Raw genomic sequence first — 22,756 nt, 5'->3', positions numbered from 1 at the left:
GCCCCGCGCCAGCCGCTCTCTTTCCCGGGTTTTGCTCCCTGCCTGGTGCCGGCCGCCCACCCTACCCTAAACGTCACCCTCCCGGCTTTCCCCCGGGAGACAGTCGGCCGGGGGTGGAGGGGATGCAGAGTGGGCGTCTTTCGCCCCAGCGGCGTGCCGGCCACAAGCCAGCCTGGGCGCCCTCACGGAGCTAGGTACCAGAAGGGCCGAGGCCTCCCCGGTGCTTTGTGTATGTTCAGAGATGATGAAAGCAGGAGAGTAAACAGCCACAGAGCAGCCCGTTGGCTGCTTATCAGCCTGGAAAGGGTCCTCAACCCTGGATCACCTGTATCCCTGGCTCACCCCGACACCCCCATCTAATGGGCTTCGAAACCTCTCAGGGGAATAAGGGTATGGGAGTTCCCCGGCAGCGGCCCATTCTCAAATCATTTCTCAGCTTCACAATGAAGTCACTCTATAACCTAGTCTTGCATTGCCCTGGACTTGGGGTCCAGAGACTAAGATCAGCTTTGCATCTCTAGTCCCTGCAACCCCCTACCCAACTTCCACAACTGGAGACAAGAAGGTAGTGAACAAAAGGGTTCAAGAAGCCTTACCTGTCTTTTTTTTAACCTAACCTCTTCCTGGTGTCTTTGTCTTTAAGGCCTAGTTTTATTTGGAGATGGAGCTTCTCTTCTTTCACCCTACCCCAGGGTTCTCTTTCCTAGCTTTCCTCCAGCTCCCCGATATTTCCTCCACTTTGCAGCCTGTCAAGTATGTTGGGCAGTTTAGGAGAGTGCCCCACTAACCCTGGGCATTCTCTTGGCCTTCGATCGTGTTGGTGGGTGTCTCTGGATGTCAGAATTCTGACAGACAGCTGCTGGGTCTGTGGCTTGTCTGTACCCCAGCGTGAGGCTCTAGTTCCCAGCCTTCTGCCTTTGGTGGGAGATCAGTCTAGGGGCTTAGTCTCTGGCCCTAGGGGATTGACACCCTGTGACCTGGTTCAGCTTTCAAGCTCTTAGCTCTTTGTCATTTTACCTTTCCCTTCACAGATCTCTTTACACCTCCCACTGGGGAGTATGCTTAGGGTGGAGGAAACAAGGGGTCAAAAGGTAAAGAGAAAGTTAGCCTCCTGGTTCTCAGTTTGAATTAGAACAGAAGGCTAGAATAGCAGGTAGCATAATATGGAAACGTTTAAGGAGACCCAGCGTTGCTTATCTTACAGTTTCCTCAGAAGGGTTACGTGCCATCTTGCTGTTCTTCATCAAGCTGGGCAGTAGCTGGTTTGGGCCTGGAAAGACATTATCCCCAGTTCTAGCAGAAGCAGAATGCGCAAGTTCACTCTGAGTCTGCTTGCCATACCTCACTTCTTTCTTTTTGGTTATGTTAGAGGGGGAATCATGGCTTTCCACAAGGTTTCCCCAAGAAATTCACTGTTGGGCCGGGGATTTAGCTCAGTGGTTCCACTGCCTCCAGGCACAAGGTCCTGAGTTCCATCCCCCATACCAAAAAAAAAAAAAAAAAAAAAAAAAAAAAAAACCCCAAAAAAAAAAAAAAAAAAAAAAAAAAGAAATACACTGCTGTCTTACATCTTCAAAGAGATGTTCCTTCCCCAGCTGGAACACCATAAACCAGAATTCTACAATTCTTGGTGCTGTTGGCTGGAGATCAAGGTCCTGTAACTTCAACTTCAGGGTGTAACTGGGGAAGAGTCAAAAGTGTCCCTTACCACCAACACCCAACTCTGGCAACCTGGGCTGGTGGCAGCAAGGTTCACTTTCCTAGTTTTTGGTTTCTAGGGCCTCCTTTCTACTGTTTTCTTTACAGAGACTTAACATGTCTTTATAGAAGACAAAGATGCTATTTTCTTTGCTTCAGAAGCTTCCACAGCCCATGGGGAAGAAATAAAAGAGCTAATAGATGTTTTATCTTGGATCTACTTTTCTTTCCTTTCCCTCTTTCCCTAGTATATACAAGCTGAACCACCCACCAATAAGTCCTTGTCTAGCCTGGTTGTACAGCTGCTACAGTTTCAGGAAGAAGTTTTTGGCAAACATGTCAGCAATGCACCGCTCACTAAATTGCCGGTGAGTGCAAAAGCAAGGGGATGTGTCCTCCAAACTGGAGAGAGAATTATGTTTTTAAAAATATTTTAAAATTTCATCATTTTTGAGGTTTGGTTTATTTCTTACCATCCCTAATCCTAGTCAAGGCATTACTGGTTTAGCCTAGTCCCCAAATTACCATTCTCTTTGTCTTTAGTAATGCTTTTTGCAGCAAGATCTGATAGTAGTTGGGCTTAGTCCATGAATCTCTCATGGCATGTTTAAAAGTGGGGGAGATTTGGATTTGCACAGGGTTGTGTTCAAGTCCTGGCTTTGCCACTCAATGGCTCTGTGTTTATGGCAATCATCATGAGTCTTGATTCCTTCATCTCTAGCTGAGATAGCTACCTTGTTGGAACTTTGCAGTAGCAAATGAGGTAACCCAACGGAGTCAAAGGCACAAGGTGGTACCTTATGAATATAGCTTTCCTCTTCCAGGCCAGATGATAAAATGGCCAAAGAATTCAAGAATTCTAGTTTTGAAGGGGAGATCAGTTCAGGGTGGTGTTTTATGAAAAGATTTTTAAGTGATAAGAGAATTTACAATATAACTCTCACATGCTTTTTTCCCTGTCTGGATTTTGTAGATCAAATGTTTCCTAGATTTCAAAGCAGGGGGCTCCTTATGCCACATACTTGCAGCTGCTTACAAGTTCAAGAGTGACCAGGGATGGTGAGATGCCTTCTTTCTACGCTTACATTAGTTTAGAGAGAAACCCACATTATAATTCACTGAGGCCTTTCTGGGGTGGGAGAATACAGGTAGAAATTCTATGTGTTGCTAATTCTAGTTCAGAAAAGTAGGTGAGAGTCAGAGCCAAAATATTTTCTGTGTGTGTGTGTGTGTGTGTGTGTGTGTGTGTGTGTGTGTGTGTGTTAGAGAGGTACTTAAGTCGGAATCTCAGGTTGTTCTTTGTCCTTTTGGACTAAGCAGAGTGATTCATGGAGTTGAGATCAGGAAACTTAGATCCTGGGTGATTTTGGCAATAGTTATAAGCAAGATAACTCCCAGTTCCTCATGTTAGGAAGTCACAGACAAGAGCTGCATTGCTCACTAGATTATTGTCTCTTCATAAGGCGGCGTTATGATTTCCAAAATCCGTCACGCATGGACCGCAATGTGGAAATGTTCATGACCATCGAGAAGTCCTTGGTTCAGGTAATACATGGGAACCTCCATCTCCCTTCCCTCAGTGAGAATTCAAAACACTTCTACCCATGACCTCATTATGATCTCTTTCCTCTCCCCACAGAATAATTGCCTGTTTCGACCTAACATTTTTCTGTGCCCAGATATTGAGCCTAAACTGCTAGGGAAATTAAAGGACATTGTTAAGAGACACCAGGTGAGTGTCAGGTCAGGAGATATTTCAGAATTCTATGACTTTCCCTGATGTTTTCCATACCAGAAAGCAACCCTGAAATACCATGTTTTTTTGCTTTGGCGGGGGCATATGAGGGATTGGACTTGGGACCTTGCGCTTGCAAGGCAGGCAGCGGAGCCACTGAGCAAAATCCCCAGCCCAATTTGGTTTTTGTGAGACAGGGTCTCATCTTGTAACCTAGGCTGGCCTCAAACTCATAGTAATCTTCCTGCCTCAACCTCCTGTGAGCTGGGATTACAGGCATGTACCAGTATGCCTGGCTTGAAGGTACCATGTTTTCTACTGCACAGATGGCTTTTTCTACTTGGCAAGGACAAGAGTTAAAGCCTTAAGTTGAGTCCAGTGCTGCACACCTGCAGTCCTAGTTGCTTGGGAAGCAGAGGCAGGAGGATCACAAGTTTGAGACTACCCTGGACAATTAGCAAGACCCTGTCTCAAAATTAGAAAGGACTGGGGATGTAGTTTAGTGCGAGGTTCTGGGTTCAATCTCTAGTAATGGGGGGAAAAAAAAGAAAAAGCCTGAGCCTATCTTTTTCTCTCTGCTTCTCCCATTTCCCAGTCCTGATAGGGACCTGATCATTGTTTCTGGAGACTCCGTTGGCCTAGGGAAAAAAGCATCCTATTTCCTCTGATCTAGAAATTGCCTAATTTCAGATAAATGGAATTCTTGTTCTTTGGAACTTTATAACGAGCAAATGCAGTTGATAAAAACATACTGTCAACTTTAAATTTACCATGTGTAGATAATCTGTCCAGTGGATTATGTGTAGCAATGTTTAATTCTTTCATTTTTTTCCATTATTAGCATAATCCCAGCTCTATTCTCTGCCACTCAATTTACGTGCTGAGAGAATGCAGACTAACTTTAATTTGACTCTAAGCAGAATGTGATTAGGCAGGCAGATGTGTAGTTTCATCTTCTTTTGATTTATTTACACTCAATAATTCAAAGACTACTTTACCTGGTTCTCCTTGTGCCATCCAGGGAGCAGTCACTGAAGATAAGAACAATGCTTCCCATGTTGTGTATCCTGTCCCAGGAAACCTAGAAGAAGGTGAGAGCTGTGTTTTCTGGCCATGAAGTGGATGGTTTAGACTTTTTAGGTAGAGAACTACTCTAGTCACTGCAGCACCTGGGTTCCTATCTCCTTTCAACTGAGAATTCTCTTGTCTTGAGTTCTTATTGTCAGGTCACCTGCTGCAGAAGCAGAGTCCTTAGTTAGGGATTTTTGTCCAGAGTAATTTTTTTGTGTTCCTCTTAGCTTATCTGTCTCTCTTTTCTGTCTCTAACCCCAGAGGAGTGGGTACGACCAGTCATGAAGAGAGATAAACAGGTTCTTCTGCACTGGGGCTACTATCCTGACAGGTAAGGATGAGTTCCTGAGGCAGGTTTAAATATAAGAGCCAGAACCAGGCCCACAAGCCCTGGAATATATAGCAGAGAAAGAAAACATTTGTTCTCCCACCTATTGGCAATCTTTCCTCTCTTTTGGAGATTTAAACTTATTGGATGAGGCTTAGGCTAAAAGGACTGGGGCTTTGTGTTAAATTATTATCTCAATTTTGGTTTTGTTTTTCTATTCTGGAGATTGAACCCAGGGCTTTAAATATCTTAAGCACACACTCTGCCATTGAGCTACACCTTCAAGTCTCCCAATATAATTTATGATAAGTAAATATTAAAACAGTCTGACAGTAGGAAAATGTTTCAGCACATTTGTGCATCTACTCAGTGAGCTATTAAGCAGCCTTTAATGTGATACAAAATAATATGGATATTTTATAGATGAATATCATAGCCAAAAATAGCATTAAAATAATACCTGCAGGTCTGGGGGAGATAAGGATGTAGCCCTGGGTTTGACCTCCAGCATCACTAAACAACAACAACATCAAAGTTATATCTATTATGATTACAGTTATATAAAACCAAAGTTGGGCCCAGGGATTTAGCTCAGTAGTGCCGCCACCTGCCTCACAAGCGCAAGGTCCCAAGTTCGATCCCTGGTACAAAAAAACCCAAAAGTTGTACAGAGAAAAGTCACCAGGAATGCTGGCTGTGATGGTGCACAGATATAATTTCAGCACTTTTGGAGGCTAAAACTGGAGGATCACAAGGTGGAGCCCAGCCTCAGCAATTTAGCAGGACCCTATCTCCAAGAAAAGGAGGGAGCATCTGGAGATTAGCATAGTATAAAGGCCCTGGATTCAATCCCCAGTACGCCCCAAAAAAAGGTTTAGAAGGAAAACATTCATACTGTATCAAGAATAATTATGTTGGACCTAAAATGTACCAGTAAACTCAATGAGGAAAAAAAAAAAGAAAAATTATGTTGGGGATTTAGCTCAGTGGTTCTGTCGCCTGCTTTGCAAGCACAAGGTCCTGAGTTTGATCCCCAGTACGAAGAAAAAAGAAGAAGAATTATGTTAAGCTGTTGTTTTCATTCTTTACTTTTTAAGTTTAAATGACTCTAGGAACTGTGCATGTGCATAAAATACAGTTTGATATTTTGACACATGTATACAATGTTCACAGTGCAAATTAGGGATGGTTCACATCCATCACCTCAAATATTTATCATTTCTTTGTGTTGAGAATATCATTCTCCATTTTTAAAATGTTTTATGTGCCTTTATTACTTCATAGTGAAAAGAATCCGAATATTTATTAGAAAAATGATCATACCCAAAAATATGCCGACAACCAATTTTTTTGTAAATGAAAAAGATAAATGATCTATACTTGGGCCAGGCATTTAGCTCAGTGGCACTGCGCTTGCCTCCCAAGCCCAAGGTCCTTGAACTTGGGACCCTGAGCTTGCGAGGCAGGCAGCAGAGCCACTGAGCAAAATCCCCAGCCCAGTTTGGTTTTTGTGAGACAGGGTCTCACCTTGTAACCCAGGCTGGCCTCAAACTCATGGTAATTTTCCTGCCTCAACCTCCTGTGAGCTAGGATTACAGGCATGTAATCCCTGGTACCAAAAAAAAAAAAAAAAAGGATCTGTACTTCACTTTTCCGTAACTCCATCTCATCCATCTCATTGGTTCTGCCTTACATCACTCAATTTCTCCTGGTAGTTATGACACGTGGATTCCAGCCAGTGAAATTGAAGCATCTGTGGAAGATGCTCCAACTCCAGAGAAACCTAGGAAGGTAAGCTTTTCTTGTAAAGCCCATGCTAGGAAGAATGATAGGATCAGAACACTCTGGAGGCAAAGCAGTACTCTTGGGCTTTTTCCACTGAGGTTCCTCATACAGAGCCATGGTTTCCATATTCTCAGCACAGTCTACCTCTGTGTGTTTGTGTATGTGTGTGAGTGAACATACTTCTTTTCGTGTGATAATGGGGATCAAACCCAAAGCCACACTACCACTGAGCTTTGTCTCCAGCCTCCTTTTTTATTTTATTTTTTATTTTGAGACAGAGTCTCGCTAAATTATCCTAGCAGGACTTGAATTTGCAATCCTTCTGCCTCAGCCTTCTTCAGTGCTGGGGTGACAGATGTGTGCCACAATGCCTAACTTGCCTTTGTACTTTAGGTTCATGCAAAGTGGATCCTGGATACAGACACCTTTAATGAATGGATGAATGAAGAAGACTATGAAGTAAATGATGAGAAAAACCCTGTCTCACGCCGAAAGAAGATTTCAGCTAAGACACTGACAGATGAGGTAAAAATCCCATTCTTTCTTCCCAGAGTCTTCACTGAGGATTATAGGCTGACCTTTGTCCCACTTTTCTGTCCTGCAGGTGAACAGCCCAGATTCAGATCGACGTGACAAGAAGGGGGGGAACTATAAGAAAAGGAAGTGCTCCCCCTCTCCTTCACCAACCCCAGAAGCTAAGAAGAAAAATGCTAAGAAAGGGTATGCCAACTCCTAATATGCCCAATATTCACCATTTTGTCCACACCATGTCAAAAAAAGAATAAATTCCTTCCTGTGGTTACTGGGCCCTGACCTGTGTGTGCTGTGACATTGGAGTTGTCCTGAGAGAAGGATGAGTCAGTTTTTAGCACCCAATTGTTTGTTGTAGTCCCAGCCCATAGTAAACTCAGTTTAATTACCAAAAGAAAAACCTTTGCCAACCCTCTTTACTCTACAGTTACTAGTTTGTGTGTGTTCATATCTACCTTTGGGATTCTATCTTGCTGTCCTTCCCTTGAACCCCAATTTCTGGGTGCTCATTGTGCAAGGATAACCAGATTCTCTTTCACTTTCTTTCCTTCCCAGTCCATCAACACCTTACACCAAGTCAAAACGTGGCCACAGAGAAGAGGAGCAAGAAGACTTGACAAAGGACATGGATGAGCCCTCTCCAGTCCCCAATGTAGAAGAAGTGACGCTACCCAAAACAGGTACTTGCCAGGCCAAATGCCTGGGCTCACCCACTCTCTGTCCTACCTCTACCATGCCACTCCTTGAGTGAGGTCATTTCCCCAAACTAGCTCCAGGTCTAGAGTAGCTTTCCCCTTCAGTGTAGATGGGTAGTGTAGATGGAAAAATATTCTCACTGCACATCCAAATATGAATTATGCACATACTTTGTGCCTAGTTATAACTGTGTCTGAACTCCTTTTGCTTTTTGTTTGTTTTTTGGTACTGGGGATCAAACTTGGGTCCTTCCGCTTGTGAGGCAGGTGGTGGAACTGCTGAGCTAAATTTCCAGTCCTATTTTTTTGTTTTTGATGGTGTTGGGAATGGAACCGAGGGCCATCCCAGTGAGCTATGTTCCCAGCCCTTTTTTTTTTTTTTTTTGGTTCCGGGGATTGAACTCGGGTCCTTGTGCTTGCAAGGCAGGCCACCAAACCACTGAGCTAAATCCCCAGCCGCCCAGCCTTTTTTTTGAGTTGGGCATGGTGGCACACATCTGTAATTCCAGCTCTCAGGAGACTGAGGCAGGAGGATTGCCCATAAGTGCAAGGCTAGCCTAGACTACATAGCAAGATCCTATCTCAAAAAACTGGAAAAAAATGTTTTTTTGAGCTAGGGTCTGGCTAAGCTTCTGAGTTGATGAGGCCAGGCTTGTCTGCCAACTCTGGGATTATAGGTTCCCTACCTCTGTGCTGAGATTGAACCCAGAGCCTTGTGCATGCTAGCATATATACTCTATCACAGAGCTGCATCCCTCGCCCTCCAAACCCTTGGTCTCACTATGTAGTTCAGGCTGGCCTTGAACTCACTTTGTAGCCCAGGTTTGCCTCAAATTTGCAGCAATCCTCATTTCCTGGTTCAGCTTCCCAAGTGCTAAGATTATAGGTGTGAGCAATCATGCCCAGCTCCAAACGTTTTTTATATCCTTTTTTTTTTTTTTTTTTTTTGAGATACTGGGGATCAAATTCAGGACCTTGTGCTTGTGAGGCACTGAGCTAAATCCCCAGCCCTACCAAACTCTTTTTGATTGTGATTCCCATGAATGAAATATATTCGAGCACACATTATATAGGTATATTATTAAACCACTACTTTAGGATTGTTATAAAACACACGTGAACACTACCTAAAAAAGGAAAAAACAAATATAAAAGTACATTCTGATAGTTTCTTTCCTTTTTTTTTTGGAACTGGGGATTGAACTTGGGACCTTGGGACCTAGTGCTTGCGAGGCAGGCAGCACCACTAAGCTGAATCCCGGCCCAGTTTCTTCCTGTATTCCAATGGATAATCTCTTGTGTTCCATGGAAGAGGCTCATTTTGGAGGACACTGCTCTACAGTACTGTTTACAGCCTCTTCTGTAGACTCGCCTTCATTATTCTTGGAGTATATTCCAAGATGGGTTTGGAGGGCTACTGAGAGTTCTCCCTTCTTCCTTGTCAATCAGTTTCCCTCTCTCTGTTTTTCTTGAGTTTTTGTATATTAATTCAATTAATAAAAGTATTCTCTACTTTCAAAAATGTTTAAAATCTGGCTAGAGTGAGTCAAATGTGGTGGTGCACACCTGTAAGTTCAGCACTTGGGAGGCTGAGGCAGGAGGGTTGCCATGAGTTGGAGGGCTACATAGTGATTTCAAGACCAGCCTGAATTACAAAAAGAAAGACTAAGCCGGGCGTGGTGGCGCACACCTGTAATCTCAGCACTCGGGAAACTGAGGCAGGAGGATCGCTATGAGTTTGAGACCAACCTGGCCTACCTAGTGAGTGCCAGGTCAGTCTCAACTACACAGTGAGACCCTGTCTCAAAAAAAAAAAAAAAAAAAAAAAAAAAAAAAAAAAAAGAAAGAAAGAAAGAAAGACTTATGAATATACACAGATAATTAAGTTACCCTTTGATTGAAGGAGAAGGTAAGTAAGTAGCAAGGGAGTTTTAAGCCCTAGACAGTCATGGCAAACCTTTTAGAGCTTTCAGTGATACAGATGGCCGGCTGAGGCATGCATGCTGTAGGTTTACCACCACTGCCCTAGAATAATTGAGACTAGAGGAATTTACTGTATTTTGTGATCAGATGGAGAAAGTTTTTAGAGAAAGTGAGATCTCTAAGATTTTTAACAGACATATGGGGGCTTGATCTTGGCATGTGTCTGATAAAATGACTCTCTTCTGACAGTCAATACTAAGAAGGACTCAGAGTCAGCTCCAGTCAAAGGAGGCACCATGACTGATCTAGGTAAGACAAGAAGCCCCAGGCAAAACAGTCAGTGCCCAAGACTTGGGGAGGGCTCAGCTACCACCTTGTCCCGACCCAGTGGGGATTCCAATAGGACTCTCCTGTCCTGAGGAGGCTCCAGCCTTATATCTTGCTGTCTTTCTCTTTCAGATGAACAGGAAGATGAAAGCATGGAGACCACGGGCAAGGTGGAGCCAGTTTAGACAGGCCCCACCTCTCTATGTGATTCTTATTTGTGATTATAAAGTGCCTTTTACTCAGACTTTTCCCCCCATAGACTAATTCTAGCTGTTGTTCGAAAGTCTGACCCCTTTAGTCTGGGGCCCATGGTGTTCATCCCCAGCTCCCATTGTGAAGTGTTCGCATTCCCAGGCTGTGGGAGAAGCAGAGGGTTGCTGGGGGAAATGGGAATGCTGTTGACCAGCAGCCTCCATACTTGTAGGATGAGGATGAGAGCAGTACTGGGAACAAGGGGGAGCAGACCAAGAATCCAGACCTGCATGAGGACAATGTAACTGAACAAACCCACCACATCATCATTCCCAGCTACGCTGCCTGGTTTGACTATAACAGGTACTGCTGTGACTTCTCCCTGAATCCTTATTTCCCTGCTTTCAGGGGAGTCAGCAGGTTGTTTCTTCTTCTGATATCTGCAAATAAGTTCTTTCTTCCTCAGTGAAATACACCAGGGTGCACTTGAGTTTTACAGGAATTCCTGTACTCTTTTTGAGTCCTCCAACTCTGGTGGGAAGTTCTCTCGAAGTTTCTAATTCCTACAGATGTGAGCTATTTGTCCACCCCAACTTCTGGGCTTTTCCTCCCTTTGGGGGAGGAATAAATGGTGATTTAAAAAAAGAAGTGGGTTCTATACCCAGACCCACACATGAAAAAAAGAAAGACAGAAAGGAGTTTTAGTATTTAACCACTCCGCTACAGAGTGATTTAGTTCAGATTCAGTCTATACTTTAAGAGCCTACGGGCACAGAGATGAAGATAGATCCTCCTATCACCTTTCTCCTGGACAGCCTTCTGAATCTATTCTGTCTTCTTTTGCAGTGTTCATGCTATTGAGCGGAGAGCTCTACCTGAATTCTTTAATGGCAAGAACAAGTCCAAGACTCCAGAAATGTAAGGAGATTTCAGCTCATAATTTTGTTTCTTCCTATTGTTCTGTGCGTGCTTCCTGATCCAGGAACACTCAATTTAGCCAATATTTCTTGAGTTCCATCCATGTACATGTTGTTCTGGGCCAGTGATGGTGAACCTTTTAGAGCTTTCAGTGACACAAGACACTTCCGCTGTGGCACATGTGCCATAGGTTCACCACAACTGTGCTGGACTCTCAAGAGATGTGATACTTGGTTGTTAGGCAGCTGCAGGTCAGCACTTAGATGCTTTAGGGTTTGCCAAAGGTTGGTATTAAGTGTTGTGTTCTGTGTAAAACATGTATCTGCTCCAGTGCTTCAGATACTTTTAATGGAGTTCAGAGCCTTTTAGTTCATAATTACTGTTATCATATAAAATGCAGATAAAAACTGGCAGGGTGGTGCATGCCTGTAGAATTAGCATTCTGGGAGGCTGAGGCAGGAGCTCAAGTCAAGCCTGAACAATTTAGCAAGACCCTGTTTTAAAATTAAAAAAAATAGAAAGAGCTAGAGGTGTGGTTCAATGCAAAAGATCCTGGGTCCAGTCTTCTACCACTGTGATAGAAGATAAAACACTAGCACAAACAATAGCTTTGAGTTTTTTTGTTGGTTGTTGGGATTTTTTTGTTTGTATAAAAAAAGTAGAAAGAGCTAGAGGTGTGGTTCAATGCAAAAGACCCTGGGTCCAGTCTTCTACCACTGTGATAGAAGGTAAAACACTAGCACAAACAATAGCTTTGAGTTTTTTTGTTGGTTGTTGGGATTTTTTTGTTTGTTTGTTTTTTGTTTCAGCAATGGCATAGTTTATTTGAAAAAGTGAAAATGGAGAGTGAGGGAGAAACTGGCTCTGCAGAGCGAGCTTGGGCCAAGTAAAAAGGAAAAAACAAGATAAAAGAACACTGTGGAAAAAGCAGGGGGGCTACTGTGAGGAAAGCCATGATAGACCAAACAGTAGCTTTGATTAAAGTATAAATGACTGTACCAGACTGGTCCCTAAGAGATTTGATAGGAAAGCAGAAGCAGCCTGGCATGGTAGCACACACCTATGATCCCAGTAGTCAGCAGGCTAAGGTGGGAGGTTTGCTGCAAGTTCAAGGTCAGCCTGGGTTACACAGTGAGTTCAAGAGCAGTCTGAACTACATGGTAAGACCTTGTCTTAAAAATCAAAAAACCAAAAAATACAACAAAAAAAGGAAAGCAGAAGGAACTAAGTGAGGGAAAAGCCAAGTCTGTGAATTAAGGAATGGAGAATCCTTCCTGAGAAGGAAGTATATATAAAGGGCAGGCTTGGAGCTCAGAAGTCTTTGTCTCCTTTAAGGTTTTACATCTACTCAAATCTGTGACTTTAGATGAGACTTGGCAGTTTTCTGAGATTATGAGCACTTAAGTGATAAGTCCGTGATGAAGTAGGTGAAACAGACCTAAACAAGTTTTCTTTCTACCTGTTCCCTTTCCTTCTAGCTGTTCCCCAGATTCTCCTCTTTGGGGTATCTTCTAATCTTACCACATTTCTTTCCCCATATCTTAGTATAGTTCTTTCTTCCCTTTCTTCCTGGGGAAAGCAGTGTATGTGAAAGGAAAGAAAAGTAGTGACCAGATGCCAGATTCAACATGACTGCTGGCTGAAATAGGTCCTGTATTCTTGGTATAAAATAGTAAATTATGGCAGCCAGGTGTGGTAGCCCACACCATAATCCCAGTACGCAGGAGGCTGAGGCAGGAGGATTGTAGCAAAAGTTCAAAGCAAGCCTAGACTACATAGTAAGTTTAAGGACAGACAACCTAAACTACATAGGGTGATCCTGCCTCAAAAAAAACAAAATAGGGCCAGGGATTTAGCTCAGTGGTTCCGCTGCCTGCCTCGCAAATGCAAGGACCCGAGTTCGATCCCTGGTACCAAAAAAAAAAAAAAAAAAAAAAAAGTAAATGATGGTAATTGCATCTGTTGAGATCTTACTATCACTTAGACACAATTCTAAGAGAAGTTTCCAATATTTTGACTGGTTTAATCTTTTTTTTCCCTGATACTGATTCCTGGGGGACACTCTACTACTGAGCTACATCCCTAGCCTTTTTATTTTTTATTTTGAGATAGGGTCTTGTTATGTAGCCCAGGCTAGTGTCAAACTGGCAATCCTTCTGCCTCAGCCTCAGCCTTCTGAGTAGCTGGCATTGCAAGTATGTACCACCATGCCTGGCTACTAATTTACTCTTCACAGCAAATGCAAAAGATTATTCCAGATTAGGAAACTGGGATATAGGCATCTTAAATCACTGGAGTCAGGTTACACAGCTAGAGCAGACAAACCAGGACTCACGTCTTTTAGTCTGGCTTATATCCTCAGAATTTATAATGGCTCCAATTTTTTGAGCCATAGTGTCAGGCACTATACTACTACTTTGCAGACCTCTCTAATCTACAACATATATCCCATTTCACAGGAGAGCAGTTTAAATTGCAAACATGGAAGTAACTTTCCAAAGCCTCATTGTAGAAGGGACTTGAACTTAGATCTTTTCAATTTGAAAATATATTCTTCAGTGCCACTTTGGCTAGCTGGATGTATGGAGAGAAACGTCCATTTAACGTCTAAATTCCTAAACAAGGGCATTTTTTGCTTGGGCCGGGGATTTAGCTCAGTGGTGCTGCCACCTGCCTTGCAAGCACAAAGTCCCGAGTTCAATCCCCGATATCCGCCCCCAAAAAAACCCCCAAAAAACAAGGGCATTTTTTCTTACCTTTAGATTCCTTGTTCAGAAGTTAGGAGATAGATAGCAAGACTTGGTACAGCACACTTATAATCCCAGCTCTTTGGAATGCTGAGGCAAAAGGATTACAAGTTCGAGCCCAGCCTGGCCAATTTAGTGATACAGCAAGACCTTGTAGCAAAAGGAAAAAAAGAGCTGGGAGTGTAGCTCAGTGTGAAGACTCTGGGTTTAATCCCTCACACTGAAAACAAACAAAGTTGGGTGAAACATCTCCAAGTATAATAAGGGGAAAACCACTTAATTAAAAAAACCCATGGAGAAAAAATAGAAGAAATGCTTGAATCCCTTGTATTTAGCACATCTCAGATACTCAGATTTTGTTTCGTTTTTTTGGTTTGTTTGTTTTTTTTGGTACCGGGGATCCAACTCAGGACCTTGTGCTTACGAGGCAGGTGGTCACACCACTGAGCTAGATCCCTGGCCCTAGATTTTGTAGAATGTGTTGTCTGTCTTTGTCACACAGGAAGGATCATCAGCTTATTTTTTTGGTACCGGGGATTGAACTTGGGACTATGTGCTTTCGAGGCAGGTGGTGGACCCACTGAGCTAAATCCCCAGCCCCATTAGCTTTTTTTTTGTTTTGTTTTGGTTTGTTTTTTGAGACAGAGTCTCACTATGTAGTTGAGACTGACCTGGAACTCACTGTGTAGCCCAGGCTGGTCTCGACCTCACAGTGGTCCTCCTGCCTCAGCCTCCCGAGTGCTGGGATTACAGGCCTGCGCCACCACGCCCGGCTCCATTAACTTTTTTAAAAAATAATTTTCCTACCCTTTAGCCCTCAACATTTATTTTTCTTCCTCTTCTTATTTATCTTTCTGTTTCTTCTAAGATACCTGGCTTATCGAAACTTCATGATTGACACTTACCGACTGAATCCCCAGGAGTATCTCACATCCACTGCCTGCCGCCGCAACCTGGCAGGTGACGTCTGTGCCATCATGAGGTGGGTCTCGCTGGTGAGAGGAGAAGGGAACATGAGGATTCTGCCCAAGTGTGTCTTGGAAGAACTAGAGATGCTTGTAGGAAATGGGAAATAGGCAAGAGAACAACTTTTAGAGGAAGGTTTGGGGACAGATTTGGGGAATGAGTGGCTTGAGGGATTGGAAATGTGAAATAAAGGAGAAGGAAGTAGTGTGTATTTACCAAAAGTAGTGCTTCAGTTTTACTGGCTCTCCAGGACTAGGAGATGTTTGGTAGACTGGAAGCTATGGAGAGAGGCCCAGGCTGGAATGTATACTTGGTGTCACTGATATTTAGATGGAGGATGGAGGGTGGAAATAGAGTGAACCGAGAAGAGGGTGAACGGCAAGGAGCTTTATGCTGCAGCCCCACTCCTCATGCACCTTTCTGGCTATCCTATGGGACCCTGACTGCCTTTTTCCTCACAGGGTCCATGCCTTCCTAGAACAGTGGGGTCTTATTAACTACCAAGTGGATGCCGAGAGTCGACCAACCCCGATGGGCCCTCCACCCACCTCTCATTTCCATGTACTGGCTGACACACCCTCAGGGCTGGTACCCCTGCAACCCAAGACCCCACAGGTAGAATGAAGGACTCGGGTTGGGGTTGGGGTGGGTAAGATTGGGCTTCTTTGGACTTTTCTTTGCTGGTTTTTTAGGGTCATGGTCCAGCAGTATGTTGAGGTTTCTTTCTTTTCCATTGGATACAAAGGGCCAGAGAAATAAGTCCTGTGTGTTAAGCTCCCTCTCAGCCTCATTATCTAAGGCTGTGAGGACTTGCTGAAGGATAAGAGTTGCTTCCTGTACTCAGGGAACAGGCAGGTTAATGTAGGGGATGGAACAGATAGAGGAAAATGGCTTGAAATTAACATTTGTGAACTTTTTCAACTTTGTCACGTTTCCCATATTTTTTCATTTTTGCGTCATGATTTTTGTCACCTCCATTTTTTAAAAATTTCCATTTCATCCATTACCAAAATTAAGAGAAAGGTTATGTGGCTTGCCCAAGGTCACAGAGGACCAAATCTAGGACTAGAACCTAATCGCCCAGCTCCTAAGAGAACCTTAAAGATATATGTGAATACAAGTGGATATCATGCCAGCTACATGTGTAATTAATCATGGAGGGCGCATGAAACAGTGGCATGAGTGCCTCCAGAGCTTGTGGGCTGCCCAGCATTTGGTCTTGAGGTCTCTAGGGCCTTAGCCTAGCCATTTCCTGCCCAGCCTCCATGACGCTAAGCTCTGTCCCCCAGGGCCGCCAGGTTGATGCTGATACCAAGGCTGGCCGGAAGGGCAAAGAGCTGGATGACCTGGTGCCAGAGACGGCTAAGGGCAAGCCAGAGCTGGTAGGTGGGGTGCAGACCCCGCTGGGCTTCTTATTTGCCCCTTTATTGGGGGACCCCTGCCCGGGAAGAAGAGACATGAGAGCAGAGGAGCTGCAGCAGTAAGGGAGGAAGTCCCACCCAGGGGCATCCCTGGCTTTGGGAAGGAAGCTCCTTCTGTCTGTTTTCTCTCTCTGTCTGCCCCTGACTCCTATGATCACTTGTACTCATCTCTTTCTTTCTCCTCCACAACTAGCAGAGCTCTGCTTCCCAGCAAATGCTCAACTTTCCTGACAAAGGCAAAGAGAAACCAACAGACATGCAGAACTTTGGGCTACGTACAGACATGTACACAAAGAAGAATGTCCCCTCCAAGGTATGAGGTGTAGCTGACCTGGGGTGCAAAACCTTTCCTCCTCAGAGGTCACAAGCTTCTCCTTCCTGACCTGTCCATGTTTCCCCTACAGAGCAAAGCTGCAGCCAGTGCCACTCGAGAGTGGACAGAACAAGAGACTCTGCTACTCCTAGAGGTAATTGGGGAAAGGAAAAGAGTTCTGTGAAAACAGAAGTGACCAGGGTGCCACTTTCACTTGTGAGTGGAGAGAACTCATGGAGTCTGGTGCGAGCAGGGTGTGATCTTGCCCCAGTCTCCCCTTCCTCATGCCTGCCCCAGGAATAGTTCCAGGCCAGGCATTTTGGCTACTTCACTAACTCCATGTCCTTTCTTAGTGCTACTTGGAGATCCCCCTTGGACCTAGCAGAGTATGCAAATACAGAACACAGAGAGCTTTGAAGCCAGCTGTCCTTAGTAGGATGGGGGGATTTGACCTTCGAGGAAAGTGGCTAAGTAAGCGGAGTTATGTCTCCACCACTACCACCAGGCCCTGGAAATGTACAAGGATGACTGGAACAAAGTATCTGAGCATGTGGGAAGCCGCACACAGGACGAATGCATCTTGCATTTTCTTCGCCTTCCCATTGAAGACCCGTATCTGGAGGACTCAGAGGCCTCACTGGGCCCCCTGGCCTACCAGCCCATCCCCTTCAGTCAGTCGGGCAACCCTGTTATGAGCACTGTTGCCTTCCTGGCCTCTGTCGTCGATCCCCGAGTCGCCTCTGCTGCTGCAAAGTCAGCCCTAGGTAATTGGGGGGTTCTCAGCCTTCTTAGTTTGATTTTGAAGAACCAGATACTCAAACTGTGAAACCCTCTCAAATTCAGCTGGCCTTTTGGCCTTGTCTGTGCTGGCCTCTACTTAGGGACCTGTCTAGGGTCCATTCTGGTTTTAGAGAAAGAGATGGGCTTGTGAGGAAGCTTTCACAGGGATAGCCAGAACTGCTCACCTGTGCTGTCCTAGCCTCATCCTCTCTGGGTCTTGCAGAGGAGTTCTCCAAAATGAAGGAAGAGGTACCCACAGCCTTGGTGGAGGCCCATGTTCGGAAAGTAGAAGAAGCAGCCAAAGTGACAGGCAAGGCAGACCCAGCCTTTGGTCTGGAAAGCAGTGGTATTGCGGGAACCACCTCCGATGAGCCTGAGCGCATTGGTAAGGCCTGGCAAGTTTCCAGATTTCTCCCCTATCACCAAGAGCCAGAACCAGGCTCCCTGTGCCATCTCTGCCTTACACTGGCGTCAAAGCAAAATATGAATGGGAGAATTGGTGGGTTTTTGTATTTTCCCCAGGACTTCACCTTAGAGGCTTTGGCTCCTACTGGTCCTCTCCCTGAGGTTTTGGCTGGTGGAAGGGCTGTTGGAAATATGTGGCACAGACAGATCTGTTATCAGACACCTTCCCTTTCCTTTCCTTCCCCATGGGCCCAGAGGAGAGCGGGACTGATGAGGCACGGGCAGAGGGCCAGGCCGCAGATGAGAAGAAGGAGCCCAAGGTATAGAGGGATTGATGGACCTTGGGCTGGGAGGGGGTGCCAGGTGCTACTCTGTGGTGCTAGGGAAGCGAGCCAGGGGCAGTCTTCTGCAGCCAGATTGCCACTAAAGTAAGAGGACTAAAGCCAGTCCCCTGCCTGGGCCCTTTGTGTGAGCATTCTTCTCTTCAGTGATGTCTTCTTTTCTTCTACTGGGACTTCAGGAACCCCGAGAAGGAGGCGGGGTCGTAGAGGAGGAAGCAAAGGAGAAGACGAGTGAGGCTCCCAAAAAGGATGAAGAGAAAGGGAAAGAAGGTGACAGTGAGAAGGAGTCAGAGAAGAGTGACGGGGACCCCATCGGTGAGCCTCCCAGAATGGTGGGTGTGGGGGACAGGAGAGAACTGTGCAGCTGTCGCCTGACTTAACCCTTGTTCTGGCCTAGTTGATCCTGAGAAGGAGAAGGAGCCCAAAGAAGGGCAGGAAGAAATGTTGAAGGAAGTGGTGGAGTCGGAGGGGGAAAGGAAGACAAAGGTGGAGCGGGATATTGGTGAGGGCAATCTCTCCACTGCTGCTGCCGCTGCCCTGGCTGCTGCTGCAGTGAAGGCCAAGGTGAGGCCAGTCCATTTATTTAAATAATAAATTTATTTATTTATTTATTGTTGTTTTTTTGAGATAGGGTCTTGCTATATAATTCAGACGGGCCCTGAACTCAAGGTGATTCTCCTGCCTCAGCCTTATTTTTATTTTATTTATTATTTATTTATTTATTATTTTAATTTTTTTTTTTTGGTTTTTTGAGCCAGGGTCTCACTATGTAGTTGAGACTGACCTGGAACTCACTGTGTAGCTCAGGCTGGTCTCAAACTCACAGTGGTCCTCCTGCCTCAGCCTCCCGAGTGCTGGGATTACAGGCGTGTGCCACCATGCCCAGCCTTCCTTTTTATTTTTAGAAATAAAAAAGCTAGTCATTTCTTTCTCTAAACTTCTAAAATCTCTTACCTTTTGGGTCTGTTTCCAGCCCTGTAATTATTTGACTCTGTGTGTGTGTGTGTGTGTGTGTGTGTGTGTGTGTGCGTGCGTGCGCACGTGCGCGCGCGCGCGCCCACGCGTTTCTGGGAATTGAATCCAGGGCCTTTATAATGAGCTACATTTCCAGTATTTTTTTAAAATTTTAAGACAGGGTCTTTGCTATGTTGATAAATTTCTCAAGCTGACCTAAAACTTGTAATCCTCCTGCCTCAGCCTCCCAAGTAGCTGGTATTACAGGCATGCACCCTCATGTCCAGCTTGATTTGCTTTATCCCTTGTTACTTTTTTTTGAGACAGAGTCTTACTATGAAGTTCAGGCTGGCCTTGAATTCAGTCTGTAGCCCATGCTGGCCTTGAACTCATCAGTCCTCCTCTTCACCACCACACCCAGCTAGCACATTTATTCTTAAACTTGCCAGAATCTGCTTGTCCTGTTTTCCCTGGAATGTCTGCAGCTGGGTCCTCCCAGTGATGTGCTATCCCACCCCTTCTTGCCTAGCACTTGGCTGCTGTTGAAGAGAGGAAGATCAAGTCTTTGGTGGCCCTGCTGGTGGAGACCCAGATGAAAAAGTTGGAGATCAAACTCCGGCACTTTGAGGAACTGGAGACGATCATGGACCGGGAGCGAGAAGCAGTGAGTAGCCTCCCTCCAGGGGTAACGGTGTCCTGGAACCCACCACAAGACCTTGGGCTTTGCCCTAGTTAGAAGGGGGGCGGGCACAGCAAGGCACAAAGTCTGAAGCTGAGGCTGATAGGGAGTAGGACAGGCCAGGCAGGGGAAATCAGCCCTGGGTAGTGAAGGACATGAAAGCTGAAGGTGGAGGTCCCACGGAATGTCAGCTTCACAGAGCAGGGATGTTAGTTGGACTTTTTGGTTGCTGCACTCCAGCTCCACTTCACTAGTAATAAACTCTCAATAAATATTTGTTAAGTTAATGCTTTGAAAGGATGGTGAGAGGGTATGGGCTTCAGATCAATGGATAACCTTACATGGCTTTCCGAGAACAGTTAAAATTTCTAGTCAGTTTTGAAGTAAGATAAAAACATGAATTGACAAGAACAGGAAGCATTTTCCAAATTAAAGATAAATTCAAAGCTTTGGAGCTGCAGTGAGCCAGGACTACCATCCGATTACTGCAGTGAGACGCTGTCATGGAATTCAGAGCGAGTGAGTGGGAAGGACAGAGGAAACACAAGGTTTACATTTGGGGAACCACCAGCATGAGAGATGGGGTCTTTCAGAAGACAAAGCAAGGAGCAGGGCATTTGTCTAAAGATCTTCTGAAAATTTAGTAACAGCACTCATTGGCTTTGGCAGCTGGAGTATCAGAGGCAACAGCTCCTGGCTGACCGGCAAGCCTTCCACATGGAGCAGCTGAAGTACGCAGAGATGAGGGCCCGGCAGCAGCACTTCCAACAGATGCACCAACAGCAGCAGCAGCCACCTCCAACCCTGCCCCCAGGCTCCCAGCCCATACCCGCCACAGGGGCTGCTGGGCCACCCACAGTCCATGGCCTGGCTGTGGCTCCAGCCTCTGTGGCCTCTGCTCCTGCCGGCAGTGGGGCCCCTCCAGGAAGCTTGGGCCCTTCAGAACAGATTGGGCAGGCAGGGCCAACTGCAGGGCCACAGCAGCCTCAACCAGCTGGAGCCCTTCCACCTGGGGCAGTCCCTCCAGGGATCCCCCCCCCTGGACCCCATGGTAAGTGGTGAGTTCCAGAGCTCTTGTTGGCTACAGGAATCCAAGCAAATGCCCCATTCCCCCCCGCCTTTTTTTGTACCAGGGATTGAACTCAGGACCTTGCGCTTGCAAGGCAGGCAGCAGCACCACTGTCCTAATCCCCAGCCCATCCCAGTTCCCTTTGAAGGGATTACTTCATGGGTGCATGGACTGGTCTCAGTTTCTACCAATGGGCCCACCTCTGTTATGTCCCTAAGCCAGTAGGGATTTCTATCCTAACCCAGACCATTGGAATTTTGTTCCAAGAATTTACCATTTATTCTAGTGTCCAGAAAAGGAAAGGTGATACCAGTTTTTCCTTGCTGTGAAAATAAGTTGTTAAGCGAGATTTTACGCCTCTAACCTTATCTATCCCTTTTCTCAATTCTTAGGCCCCTCACCGTTTCCCAGCCAACAAACTCCTCCCTCAATGATGCCAGGGGCAGTGCCAGGCAGCGGGCACCCAGGCATGGCGGGTAATGCTCCTTTGGGTTTGCCTTTTGGCATGCCGCCTCCTCCTCCTCCTGCTCCATCCATCATCCCATTTGGTAGTCTAGCTGACTCCATCAATATTAACCTCCCCCCTCCTCCTAACCTGCATGGGCATCACCACCATCTCCCATTCGCCCCGGGCACTCTCCCCCCACCTAACCTGCCTGTGTCCATGGCGAACCCTCTACATCCTAACCTGCCGGCGACCACCACCATGCCATCTTCCTTGCCTCTCGGGCCGGGGCTCGGATCCGCCGCAGCCCAGAGCCCTGCCATTGTGGCAGCTGTTCAGGGCAACCTCCTGCCCAGTGCCAGCCCACTGCCAGGTGAGAAGGGGCCAGGAGGGGAGAAGGGAAAGGGAGATGGGTCCACAGGGAAGCAGGGAGGGCAGGTGGGGAAGGGGTCAAATATTAGAATTTCCACAATCCTTTTTTTGAACACTGTGGTAAAATTAGAATACAGGAGGAAGGGCCTCTCTGGCCCTCCACCAGGCCCCAGCCTGGCAGCTGCCACCTCTAGGATGACGTTGGGGCCTTTCACTGGTGGGTCATGGAGGAGTCCTGTGGCACGGAACATCTCAGTTGTAACCCTGAAAAGCAGATACCTGTTTGCATGATGATTGGCATACCTTTGTTCTCACCACTTTCAGATGCCCCATTTAGAGTTCCCTTAGGGGCAGGAGTATGATTTGGAGTGAATCAGTTTTCCCCAGTGTAAGGTGGAGCAGGGCGTGGGAAAAGCAAGTTGTACGTTGTGGGTACCTCATTCATCTACCTGCCCACTGCATGCCATTCCTGGTTCTGTGTCTGTGCATGTAGACTAGGTCTGGACCCTTCCCTCCTGCGTGCCCCAGCTGATTTGTGTTCCTTTTCTCCACAGACCCAGGCACACCCCTGCCTCCAGACCCCACAGCCCCGAGCCCAGGCACAGTCACCCCTGTGCCACCTCCACAGTGATGAGCCAGCCAGACACCTTTCCCCTCACCCCCCACGGAGATCTTGGTTCCAGAAACAGCCTTCCCCCACCACTGGGACCCTTCCCCAGCTGGAGAATTCAGCACTACGTAAGGAAAGCTCCTCCTGCCCCTCCACAGCCCCCACATGCCAACAGAGGCAGGCACTTTTATATCGGATTTTCAAAGACTTCTGTTTAAAAAAGATGTTTCTAATGTCTGGGAGAAAGGATAGGATGGGATGGGTGCCCTCAGAGGGCTGGGGAAAGGTGTTTATATAAGGTTCTACTTAACCACTTCCAAGGGTGCATTCCCCTCAGAACTACTGCATTTTTTTTTATAAAAAAATTTAAGCTCTTTGAAAGGAAGTAGATTTTAAAAAGCCACATTGGAGCTCCCTTCTCAAAATTAACAGACTTTTACATTCTTTTGTG

General features: G+C 45.9%; 1 protein-coding gene across 1 annotated transcript; it reads left to right on the top strand.

The window, feature by feature from the left end:
• Nucleotides 1-460: 460 nt before the first annotated feature.
• Nucleotides 461-22,661, top strand: Smarcc2 (SWI/SNF related, matrix associated, actin dependent regulator of chromatin subfamily c member 2; the record flags this gene model as incomplete). The annotated part of the gene is made up of 30 exons (XM_033763489.1): nt 461-565; nt 1,947-2,066; nt 2,672-2,757; nt 3,162-3,243; nt 3,338-3,430; nt 4,455-4,524; nt 4,766-4,835; nt 6,548-6,623; nt 7,011-7,142; nt 7,222-7,337; nt 7,704-7,828; nt 10,016-10,075; nt 10,226-10,263; nt 10,518-10,648; nt 11,132-11,203; nt 14,819-14,932; nt 15,378-15,531; nt 16,206-16,298; nt 16,531-16,650; nt 16,742-16,804; nt 17,156-17,414; nt 17,654-17,815; nt 18,091-18,155; nt 18,356-18,491; nt 18,574-18,740; nt 19,660-19,794; nt 20,479-20,860; nt 21,271-21,354; nt 21,631-21,696; nt 22,250-22,661. Coding segments are annotated over 30 exons (3,453 nt in total), but the record flags the coding sequence as incomplete, so codon positions are not given.
• Nucleotides 22,662-22,756: the final 95 nt, after the last annotated feature.

This window comes from Fukomys damarensis, unplaced genomic scaffold (genome assembly GCF_012274545.1).
Source record: "Fukomys damarensis isolate Sample0158 unplaced genomic scaffold, DMR_v1.0_HiC HiC_scaffold_15, whole genome shotgun sequence".
NCBI lineage: Eukaryota > Metazoa > Chordata > Mammalia > Rodentia > Bathyergidae > Fukomys > Fukomys damarensis.
This window is presented reverse-complemented; position numbering and strand designations above follow the sequence as displayed.